This window comes from Phalacrocorax aristotelis, chromosome 10 (genome assembly GCF_949628215.1).
Source record: "Phalacrocorax aristotelis chromosome 10, bGulAri2.1, whole genome shotgun sequence".
Classification (NCBI taxonomy): Eukaryota; Metazoa; Chordata; class Aves; order Suliformes; family Phalacrocoracidae; genus Phalacrocorax; species Phalacrocorax aristotelis.
The window spans coordinates 7,062,200-7,074,327 of NC_134285.1; the positions used below are offsets into that span (position 1 = coordinate 7,062,200).

The 12,128-nt window shown below is 37.7% G+C and overlaps 1 protein-coding gene across 19 annotated transcripts in view; it reads right to left on the bottom strand.

Moving 5' to 3' along the window:
- SUN1 (Sad1 and UNC84 domain containing 1) overlaps positions 1-12,128 on the bottom strand; it is a 34,263-nt gene that overhangs the window by 2,361 nt on the left and 19,774 nt on the right. For 6 of the 19 annotated variants that reach the window (XM_075104973.1, XM_075104984.1, XM_075104969.1 and 3 more), the window contains 16 exons: positions 11,426-11,548; positions 10,351-10,434; positions 9,915-10,025; positions 8,408-8,506; positions 7,650-7,743; positions 7,476-7,534; positions 6,096-6,241; positions 5,716-5,940; positions 5,170-5,256; positions 4,862-4,905; positions 3,707-3,846; positions 2,495-2,745; positions 1,881-1,965; positions 1,264-1,379; positions 605-772; positions 22-114 (listed from right to left, as the gene is read on the bottom strand). In XM_075104973.1, the coding sequence (XP_074961074.1) occupies positions 22-114; positions 605-772; positions 1,264-1,379; positions 1,881-1,965; positions 2,495-2,745; positions 3,707-3,846; positions 4,862-4,905; positions 5,170-5,256; positions 5,716-5,940; positions 6,096-6,241; positions 7,476-7,534; positions 7,650-7,743; positions 8,408-8,506; positions 9,915-10,025; positions 10,351-10,434; positions 11,426-11,548 (1,925 nt within the window). Of the gene's footprint in view, positions 1-21; positions 115-604; positions 773-1,263; positions 1,380-1,880; positions 1,966-2,494; positions 2,750-3,706; positions 3,847-4,861; positions 4,906-5,169; positions 5,257-5,715; positions 5,941-6,095; positions 6,242-7,475; positions 7,535-7,649; positions 7,744-8,407; positions 8,507-9,914; positions 10,026-10,350; positions 10,435-11,425; positions 11,549-12,128 lie in introns of all 19 variants that reach the window. The other 13 variants (XM_075104974.1, XM_075104975.1, XM_075104985.1 and 10 more) reach the window with 8 other exon arrangements.

Here is a 12,128-nt window from a genome sequence, read left to right on the forward strand (position 1 = left end):
AACCTTATCATCCAGACTTACCATGACTGGAAACACCTGCAGTGGTTCTCCTCCTTCATCATAGACATACTGTCCTAGAAGTGTGCCATCTTCTTGATATTCATCATCTAGACCCTATAACAACAGGATAAAGGTTTTTGCTTCTGTCAAATTTGAAATAAAACCAAAACCAGAAGCATGTCTACGTAACTGAGTATCAACAGGCAGCATTCAGAAGCCTATCAAACCAGGATGAGAATGCTTCCCATGTAACTTAATGCTTGTTCAGGCACAGCTCTGTATTTGAGTTTCCTCTGCTGCAAATAGTTGTGCTATGTTTAGATGTTTTGATGGTCAAAGCCCTTAATTTCCATGGCAAAACCACTATCACAGTGTACAATATAAACTGCTCAGGAAAAGCAAGAATGAGAAAACATCAAGGGTGTAAACAAGATGGAAGTCAAGATTCTGAAAGCTCATAAAAAGATATAAGCAATTTTAAGAGCAATGACAGAAAGAGTGTCTCTTCTTAGCTGTCCTTCCTTCAGTCATTATTTTCCAAGATATGTAACACAAATATTCTTTATGCCTACAAACATCAACTTCAGTTCAGAGACAGACTTACATATACTGAAAAGTTCCGAGGAGCACTGGTGATATTTCCTGTGGGTGAAAGTGCTTTTGGTATGTGTTCCACCGTAAAGGCAGTTGGATAGATCTTCATTGAAAGTCTAACTACAAGATACCCCTGTGATCCTTTGAAAGCCCAGCAGTTTCCTGGATACATGTCCGGCTAGACAGGAGGAAGGGGGAGGACAGAATGGGACACAAGAACAACAGAAAACAACCACCACAAGCATTTAATGACTTTTTTGTAATAAAGAGTTGTAATGAATTCTGAATTATTAGGGACAGGCTTAGATAGCAAGTGGCAGAGTAGAATCTATTTGGCAGAACTCTTCAGGTGGATATGTTGTTTTCCTGAACTATCAGCACTGTTTTGACAACCCACCTTGAGATTACTTCTCAACAGGAACCCTCCCAGTGCTCACATCTTTCAGAAGGCCAATGCACCACCCAAGTCTCCTGTAAGGGTCTTAATTTTGCGAGAGTAGGACTTAAGCAGTGTCCAGGAGCTACCAGAAGAATCCCACTCTTGGAAACACAGTTCAAAGTGCCCATGCCCCACACTGCATTACAGGACAGAAACATCCAGCATCCAAAAACTAAACCACTCAACACAAAAGTAACATTTCTGGATTTGGTTACTTGGCCTTTAATTACCTGAATTACCGCTCTTGGGGACTGAGAGAAGTACCACAGAGGAATTCCAAAGAGGCTAATTAATGCTGTTTTGGTCTCATAGGTTTCAGAGCAGCGAGTACTCAGAATGCTGCCACCTCAAAAAAGATGTATCGGGTTAGCAGAAATAATTACTCATTTCTTCCAGAAGACTTTTAAGGCAGATATTTGTACAAAGCTTAATGAATATACCAGTTATTTTCCTCAAAAAAACCCTATTAAAGTATAATAATTTTCTGGTGATACAGTGCTTTTATCAAGTACAATGTTATTTTAAGAACACGTTAAATGTTTTTCATTTAAGAGGGCTGAAAGATACACTTTTTTTTTTCCCCCTGTGAGTTCAGTGGGTGTACACTCCCCACCCAGATCTGTGTTTCTCTAGTATCCAGTTGTACACATGGTTAGAAGCACTATTCTATCCCTGTCCATGCATACCTAGGCTGATATATAACCCTGTATACACCACACAGACAGCGGTAGTCTGATGATCAAGCAAGACAACAGGATGATCTACTAACCTTTAGTCTTCATTGTAAGATTTTTGTAAACACTATAACAAACATGAATAGTAAAAACGTGTTTTCTCTACTATTTACCTCCAGATTCCAAGGCGAAATCTACCATACCAGTCTTGTCTTGAGAGTAGAGCTTCAGCGCATTGTTGACAATAATCTGTGCTTGCTACAGATGCACACGTAGAAGAGAATAGAAAAAGACTTCAGTAATATCAGGTGAAAAAATAATTTATATATACACACCTGTGAAGTTGCAAGCATCTTTTTGAGATGCTGCACTCCATCACAAGTCTGAAAGCGTCTGTCAGGACAGAGGCCATTTTCTATGCATGGCTGTCTGTCTCAAAGTACAAATTCATACTGCATCTTGACTGGTGTTCTCTTCAAAAGTTGCATTCTTTCCCCCACCTTCCCAAGACCCTGAGCAGCATCTTTGGTATACTGGTTTCTTGGGAATTCTTCAATTTTCAAGACAGCATACTTTGAGAAAACACAAATGTTCACAACAGGCAAAAAGCAATGCTGTGAGAATAGACTTGATAAAGCATTTTCTGTAGTTCTCCCCACTTCAATTAATGTTCCCCACATCTCTTAAAAATCACTAACATTTATATTGATGATCATGCTCAACAAAATGCCTATAAAAGGACTCTTTACAGTTTTAGTTGAACTTTGGAGAGCTTAAACTCACTCACCGCTTCTGTGATTCCACAAATCCCTGCATTGGTCATAGCATTTGTTACTACTTCAGATGTTAGTTTTTGGTTCGTAACAGACATATGGAAAGTAATATTCTTGAGGATCTGCAACTCTAGATCCCGCAACGAAGTCTGCAGATCACTTTTGCTCACAAAATTGGATGTAAGCCATTGGAGAAGTGATTCGGGAAAGTCTTCTTGTTGATCACCAAAAAGCATTAGCTTGACAGATTCTTTGACCTGGGCATCTACCTAGTAGAAGCCATTAACAATTATAATAGAAATTATTAGTCTTTATAAACCATTAAGTAATACTACACTTACTTTTCATAATATATTCATAATTTATGTATGTGTATATATTTATGTGCGTACACGTGTATATATAAAAACCAGGCACATGAAATCAATACATACATTCAGTATTACACGGGCATCGCTTTCACATGTGTTTGAACTGCATTGACTTACACTGCAATAGCAGACCAGTCAGGGGTGCAGAAGAACATAAGGAGAATCTGGATGCTTCACCGGTTTGGTGAACAAGACATACCTAACAAAGCCCTAGCAGGCTCTGCAGTTTGCATTAGTGGTCTGACTAACGCTTCAGAATTAAAAAAAAAAAAAATTTACTGCAACAGTTCAAAGAAGGTACCACAGCAACTCTAAGGCGAGCAGTGTACTTGTTAGGCCTAGGTAAGCAAGTCTCTTCATCATTCACTTATGGTATGCTTTGATTTCATACACAATAGCTAGATCACATTTGAGCATTATCACAAGATGGTATTTTAGTCAAAGTTGACAATCAGTATCAGTACTTACTATTGTATTTTGTTGGCTACATTCTAGTCAGACCTAATAAAAGTCTTCAAAAGACTTTAAGCATGATCTTTTAAAACAACTCTCAAATAACAAACTTAACTTGCTTTTACGTAGGTTTCTTTTTCAAATTTCCATGCATTAGCAAAATACATCACTAAGAACAGCAAAGTACTGTATGCAGAACTGCTATTGCATCATCTCTTAAATGCAAGAATCCTGCCATTGCAGAAAACAAGCCATAAACTCGTCTAGTAAAATGCCACTACATAAAACACTACCATTCTTTAAGATGAATAATACTGCCATGTTACTGCTGTGCATTTCAAGTTAGTGAACAAAATCAGTTAGTACCAAGTTTTACTGGGACAATTACAGAAGTTACAGAACCTACTTTTTCATGAATGACATCTATTTTCTCGCAACTTTTCTTCACGCTTTCCTCAGTCAACAGCTCCGACTTGATCTGAGACAGCGCTACTTCTAGCTTTTTAACCTTGGACAGAAGTTGACTATGTTCATCATCATCGCTGACAAAAACAAGGGGTCAATAATTAGGAAAGAGTAGTTTGAATCATTCCATCAAATTCCAAAGGTGTGAGAATGCACTTGTTTGCTACAAAGTGCTTTCCCAGTTCAGTTTTTCACCATGATAGACATTGGGAGCTTGCAGTTCCTTGAAGATGTTATTTAAAGCATACTTAGAATTACAAAGCAAAGTATTTTAAGTTGTAAACAAATCCAGCAGTGATGACTTTAGAACATAACCAGCCTAACAAGTAACGAGTCAAACAGATTTGGGGAAATTTAAGGTTTCTGGCAAACAAGTCAAACTGTATTTGTATGAGTTTGCCACTGGTTAGGGCGAGTTTCAGGTTACCTTACTTAAGCCAGAACAACTTTAGAGTCAGGTGTCAAGTTGAGCTTAGGTAGCAGGTCACATATGACCAATATAGATCAGTGTTCAAGGCATGATATGGAAAATATATCGGCCATCATTCTAAAGCCATTTTATGTTAGATCTAATTTAAATGACAATTCAGCAAGTAAGTGTTTCTTTTCCTCTTCCCAATGGGGAAACTACTTAAGGAAGTGCTGCCGTTCTTCTCACAGTATTACACAGTACATGAATGTAAAGTAGCACAGCTGACAAACCAAAAACAGGAGCAGAGGTTACAATTCACGCAATTCAAGAACTTAAATACAAAGCCTATCAAAAGCAATTACTGTAGGCTTCACTAAGCAATTTGAGGAAAAATTCTAATGCATTTATAAGAGGATGAGAAGTCGCTCATCCTCCTCCACTACACAAACAACTTTCTCTAGTAAAAAATGTCAGTTGTAGGATTGCTCACACACTGGAAGTGGGCCTCGTGCTGACGTTCAGCATCATGGTTAAAGTCGACTATAAGATAGAAGTACTCTTGCTGACAATACGAACTCTTAAGGCCAGTTAACTGACACAAAGAAAAGTAGTACCGTGTTTCAAAGAAGAGCATGCATATCACCATCGGTTAGCAAAACATACTTCAAAAGTGCCTATACCTCAGTGTTTTTGCTTTGGCCACGTCAAGCTCCTTCTGGATGTCCTGAAAAATATAAAAGTTCGTTTTAACATATGTTTGTGCCTCTGTATAAAACAGAACTTGCCTCACTGGTCAAGTGAATAATTTTTATTCTTTGGACTGAAGCCCCGTCCAAGAAGGGGAAGCCAGAACACAAAACTAGTTTTGTGACTTCAAGAACTGTAATAGCTAGAGGAAAGCAAACGGGTTTGTTTTCACACAAAAAGCTTAGTCTGCATTATCAATGGGTTACAATTAGAGCGAGTTAGCAAAGCTAACTTTCAATACCTTGAATTCAGCAGAAAGTTTTCCAAGAAGGTCTTCCAGCATCAGGATGCGCACCTGATGTTCTTGATGTAAAGCCAGGAAGTCAGGCTTAAAAAAAAAAGAGGGAAGAAAAACATGGTATATTTTCTTTTGGAGTACAAATAACATAACTGATATTTCCTACAAAGCGTAATTTTTTATTTCATTTTGAGAGATTAAGTGATTTATCCAGCAGTAGTAGAGGTCATATATAGGGCAGTTTACACAAAACCCCTTCTTTGTCACTAGTCCTGTCTAGAGTCTTCGTTCTCAGTATGAAAACAGGATAAATCCAACTGCTTTTCAGCAGTGTAAGATTCTACCTTATACCACCTATCTGGAATTAATTCTTTGTCAGCAATAACAAAGGAGGAACAAACGCCAATGACTACTCCCCAACATTTCCTACTTACCAGTTAATTCTGTAACAGGAAAAGAATCCTAAAGTAAAACTGCTAATAATTTACATTATCAAAAGAGCATACTTCAAGATCAGTAACAGCAAGCATCAATAACTGACTGTCTTACCTTTTCCTCCAGTTTCATATCTTTAAGATGTTGACCCATCACATTTTTTATTAGCTTCAGGGTTTCACTTTTGTCACTCATCTGGGCAACCTGATCTTGAAGATTATGGAGCAGAAGCATCACTTTGCTATATTCTTCATCATGGTGATGACATCTGTCAGACACGAAGGCCATTTGCTTTTCCAGCTCACTTATACGACCAGAATCAAAGATATTTATGGTATCCTAAGGTATAAAGATTTTTTTTAAATACGTAAAAATCAAGACATTTATTTAACATTACCCTTGTGTATCAAGTAATTACTGCAAAATATTGCAGACATGGGAGTTAAGAAGTCTTAGAAGATATGAAAGCTCTTCCGTAGGCTGTTCTCACTTACCTTTGGAGGTTGCACAGAGGGAAAAGAATCAGCACGTGGTTCAGGAACACGAAGAGAGTCATCTATTCTCTGTATTCTATCAATTCTTGTCCAATTCAATGAAGGTACTAATGAAATGAAGCCATCAACCCCCCAGAACCATACACCTAGATCAGAAACAAAAAGCAAAAAAGGGTGCTCAAGAGAATTCTCCCTTAAGACTGCCTAGAGCTACAAATTATCTTCTTACTTAAGGCCACAAGCTACTTCAAGTTTGCAAGGTAGATGCCACACAGTGAACACTACTCCATTCCAAATAAAAGTCAGCATGAACCAGCTCTAATATTGTTAAGCCAAGCACTCAAGAATAGTAGGGAACATCCATCAGGATCACTCACACAGTTGTAAGGCAGGCAACTCGTGCTTCTATGTCATTCTATATCCTTAATCTCATTCTACTGCTTCCCTGGGACCTAGGTCTCGTTTACTGATTAAGACAGGCCACGCTCACTGAAGGCAGATGCAAATACTGCTTTTTGTCTCAACGGAAAATATCTTGCCTTACACCCTACTTAGTACTATCACATTGCATAACATCTAATAAAAGTTGGAGGAAACTTAGGCTTCCATGGAAGCAACCTAGCATTTCAAAGATTACACTTATTTTTGCAATATCTTAGTGAGAAGTAGCAGCATCTTCTACATGGAGAAACTTCTTCCTTTCTTATTCTCCCTAGTACAGAGGATTTTGAATGCCCACTCTAAGTTTCTCAGAAGCTTCATCTTCTCCCTAAAGTAGCTACAAGTTTTTTAGGACATACAAAGACATGAAACTGCTTTTCAGAAATGGCCGAGCACTTCCAGTAAATATTTTAAGCTGACTTTATTTCAAATTACTCAGCTGGCCTGGAATATTGTCATCTAACCAGTCTAAATAGCAGCCTAGAGCAAAGCAAAGATTTAGGATGAGCTGGTGAAAGAACTTAACCACACTTTTATGGAGATTGACAACAGTCAAAGCAATCGGTACACAGCCTACTCTTTATGAGCTCATTGCTATTCCTATGAAGGGATGTAAAGAAAACAAGAAAAAGATTTCAGCGCTTTTGCTTACTCACTCACTCTAAGAGCTCTATGAAATTAAATCAAGGGTATTCCTTTCACGGTAAGGGGAAAGCTCACTCACTTGTCAGTTCTTTGAAAGCTTGAATTACTGCCCTGTTCATAAACAAAACTTGCTCTTTTTTCCTTCTGCATCTTCTTTCATAAGCCAGAGGTCCAACTAAAAATGTTGGGGGTTTTTTTTGGTGGGTTTTTTTGTTGTGGTGTTTTTTTTTTTTTTTTTTTAACAGCTGTAGTAAGCATACACCGATTTCTATTATAACTACATAATTCACATACCTAGTAGAAACAGGAGTGGGATAAGAAACAGTAATAGCTTGTACATCTTTGGAAGGCATCTGGAGAAAGAGAGAACAAAGTTTACAAGAAACAATACATTTATATTTTATTGTTTTGTATTATAACTGGGTAAATAATTTGCTCACAAAACAGATTTTTTCAAAGCATACAAACCTTCTAAGAAGAAACACCTTGAGCAAAGACATCAGAGTAACAAGTTGATACCACCCGGTTCTAAGCAACCTGACCGTGCCAGAAATTGCTCTCCCTACAAGACAAAAAGTGGTAGTGTAATGTAATTACTGCACTACACGTTCAGAGAAAGCAAGCAGAGGGACATGCAACTCTGGCCAAGAATACTTTGCACAGCAGAGAAATGCATTGTGTACAGGCAACGCATGCAGCTTATTAACATCTAAATATCACAAGTGTGACAGCATTATAACATTACCTACTCAACAAAACCAGTAGTCATGCAAAAAGATGAAATGCTCATTTGTTATAGCAATGCTATCTTGCTGGAAATTCAGTATTAATGCTTGAATCCAAGTTACCACGCACTGAAGACCTCAGGGTGTTTCAAGAAATGCACAGATTAGCAGCATCAGTTTTTGCTAAGAGGAAGACTGTGATAGGAAGCAACTGCCAAACCAAACACACCCCATTATTGTTGACACCCCATACTCTGTGCTATTCACACACTCATTCCCTCATGAAACAGCCTGGTTAGTCTCCCATTAGGCCTGTGAACAGAAATATACTCTCTTGTTAAGCATATTTTGGTCAATGAAGAAAGTAAAAGTAGCACATGCATTTTGAGATAGAAAAGCTACAGCGTAAGCGTAGTTGAATTAGTGTAAGCCACATACTGCAGATTCCTAGTCTGTCAAAATGAACAGGCAATGCACACACACACGGGTTAGGATAGTAACCTGGAGAAAGAACGGCCAGCCAAAGTAGAGACAACACCTTCTGAGACACAAGCCATCCGGTTGCTCCCGCTGTTTGCAACATGTGAAGCATAAAGTAACCTAGATTATAACAAATTAACTCTATGTGGTAAGGTACATAAATGAGCTTAAGGTTCTTTTGCAGTAGGTGCAGTAAAACAGACTTAATCCCCTGCCCATTACATGTCCTGCATAGTTTTAAACCATACCTTTCAGTAATCTATAAACTTGGTTCTTCAATATTTAGAAGCCAAGCAAGCCACTAATAAATATGAAACCAAGACATTTTAGAAACAGAGTTCTCACGTATAAACAGAATGATCAACAGTATCTGTGCAGTTAGAATATCCATTTTCCAAAATCAACAAAAAGATAACAATTTGTAGCATGTTTATCTAACAATGCTATGCTAAGTGTAACAGAACAGCAAAAAAAGTACTACCATAAACACAAGTTTTAGGCATATAATTACTTTAAAAGCATCTAACTTCTTTCAGATCATACATCGAGTTCGTTATCTAGGTTCATGAGTAGAAGAGGGAACAATTAAAAGTCTTAAATCTTAGTGAAAGAATTAGATGTCTAAGAAATACTGATAAATATTAGAAAATATTCCCTACTAAGTTACAAGCAGTAAGTTTTCATTAAATTGAAAGTTCCCAAGGATCTTCAGTATGTCAGTTTTGAGTCTCTCAAAAAAAAAAAAAAACCACAAAACAAAACCAACAACAATGCACTATAACAAAATGCTGTAGCTCAAAGCCCACTGAAGTCAACAATTACTATATCCAAGACTAGGACTGTTCGTTATACGGAACAATCTATGTAGCATACATTTAGAAAAATAATCCTACATTTTTAGATTAGCAGGTATGTCTGGGTTAATCTGAGGGATTATAGATATACCAACCCAATATTTTGCAAAGCATTTAGGTGACTGAAGTGTCTCAAATCATTTTCCTTTGCTGAATAAAGAGCACTCAACAGATTCTTGATGCCTCTGTCATTCAAGCTAGGGAACGCTCATCTCACAGGGAAGATTCTATCCCTATATAAGATTCCTGTAAAAATTGACTATCACTAGAACAAAAATAAAATGTTAAAACCCTTTATTCAAATAATCTGCATACTAATACCTCATACCTTGCTTTCATTTAAAGGCAGCCTTTCAACCTATCAAGCATACAGACTTTCCCAAAATGCAATAAATTAACAATCCGACTTGTTCTTTCTAGCATACAAGATGTATGCTGTCCCTACACCTTGTTTTTATTAATAAGTAAGCAGTCTGCCAAGCTTGTACAAAAGCTAGTATCAGTACAGGAAGTCAAACATGAAAGGTGTTAAGTTAGCTTTCTAGACACTTTAGACTTTTAATCTACTTTGACAGATGAAGGTAAAAAAACCAAACACAAAAACAGTGCGCATGATTAACATTGTGAGATTGCGATGCAAAATAAAATCAAAAGAAAAAAAGGTCCAAGTCAACCTGCATAAGAAAAGGTGTGCCAAATGGTCCTTGCTACCCTTTTAGCCCGTGAGGATTGCATGTGGTCTGTGGTGTATATTTCAAGATGTTTCTTCCCCTTACAGTCATCACCTGTTGGTTGTGGTAACAGTCGGTTAATGGGACAAAGCCAGGATCAAATCAGGATTGTTACAAGATAACTCAAACAAGTCTATTTCATAATATCAGCTATCAAACCAAAAACCACTAAGCAAACTTCAGTGGAATAACACTTGCTCTTGCTTGGGGAAATATTACAGTACACCAGGCAATGGCCATTCTGCCCCCGCCTCTACTTTGCAAAACAAACGTTTACTTTGTATCTTCCATAGAGTCATGGGGCATCTGGTGTTACTGTTACAGCAACAACCTGGTGTACAGCCCAAGGCTAAAAGACATCATCAATCATTATACTTACAAATTGGTTTCTCATTTACGCCAAGATGGCTATCTTCTCTGTAAAACTCCTTTACATTCATACTTCCACAGTGGTCTGAGTGAGCTGCAACACATTCAAGAAGCATACATGGAATGTAACTCTCAAGTTCAAAGCCTTTCATATATGCAGATTTTGGCTATCATATATGCAGATTCTAGCTAAACTGGCACAATTCACTGTTAAAGCCAGGTTACCCACAGGAAATCTGAAAAATGGTTGAGGAAGAAGCCTACTCTGTACAACCTTATTTCTTCTGCTTTAAATAAGAAAGCCTTTTGGTTCAAAAACCTGTTTCTTTTCAGATAGCAAAGTTAGTAAAAAAAAAAGTCCTAAGTAACAACTCATCAAATATTGAGTCCAGGCCAACTGTTACAGTTTTTCAGAGATCTTAAAAGACTGAGAAGCAAGCGTTAGCAAGTTATAAGGCACTGAGATGCAGAGAACAGGAGAGAACAAAGTTATTCGCACTCAAAAATCAGATACTTTCTGCCTATGGCAATATAACTTCACTCATAGAGCATGTATTACAGAATAGAAAGCAGCAAAGAACTGAACATTTTCAGGGAAAACAAGATGTGCTTTAGAGTAGTGCAGAGTGATGATGGCGGCTTTAGTTTTGCAAGAAATACCTAAATCAAGCTTTAAGCGCACAGTGGGCTTAAGGGTAACAAAGATAGTCCAAACCTAGAGACATTGAAAAGTTAGGATTTGACACTCTCATGCCACACAGTTTTTAAAAATCAGCTTAAGTTTGTCAATTTAAAACATTGCCTCCTACCACTTCCTAGCAAAAATCAACATGTGAATCTTAACTGTAAGACAGATCTCACGTATGTGAATCCTGATACCATACTTTCCCTCTGTTTGGAAGTAAGGGTAGCACAACTGAGATAATTAAGTAACAATAATATAAAAGGGAGAAAGACAGAAGCCAGCCGAAAGACTATAGAAAAAGAACACCATAGTGTCAAAGATGAAGCTCGTAAGAAAAAAAAAAAAACCCCCACACACTCTGGCTTTACGTGGAGACCAAGGAAGACAACTGAAAAGGTACCTTTAAATTCATAACCCAGCTTCAGCAAAACCATTTGAAATAGTTGCACCAATAGTGATGCAAAAGATGCTGTAGCATGTTTGACCAATCGCAGAATCTTACTCATGTAGAAATAGGTTCCTCCTATTAAAAAAAACAGTGTGAATACAAATTATTCACCTATGTAAAGATGCACTTCTATTCTCTGGTGACCATGAGCTTGCAGAAGAGTAAGGACAAAGCATGGAAAGCCTTTCTTTAGCCAGCAATATGAGCTTAAGCAAGCGTGGCTTGAAAATTCTGCATGCATAGATATTACAGCAAAGCTTTTGGAAGAACTACACATCCTAGGGAAAACACCTTCAAGACAGAAGGTCTGACTTCAGCAAGAATAGCTTTTCTTAGATCTCACTAAGAACTCAAAATAGCAATGAATTCCTTGCTTACAGAACTCAGGATTTCTCAACGATGTGAACTGTTGATACTGATTTTGTGGGTGTCAGCTCCAGAGAGGTAAACTACATTCTTATTTTGGATTTAAAAGGGTGAGGACTTTTCACCCTCTTGTGTGCCTTGACATTGGAGGAAGTTACTACAGTGGTCGGCCTTAAGCACTAGAGATACACACTTCTTCAGACCCACAGGAACAAAGCTACAGTCCACCATACTTGCTGCTTTCCTAGAATCAGCCACATTCCAAAAACTTGCCATGATCATGTGCCCC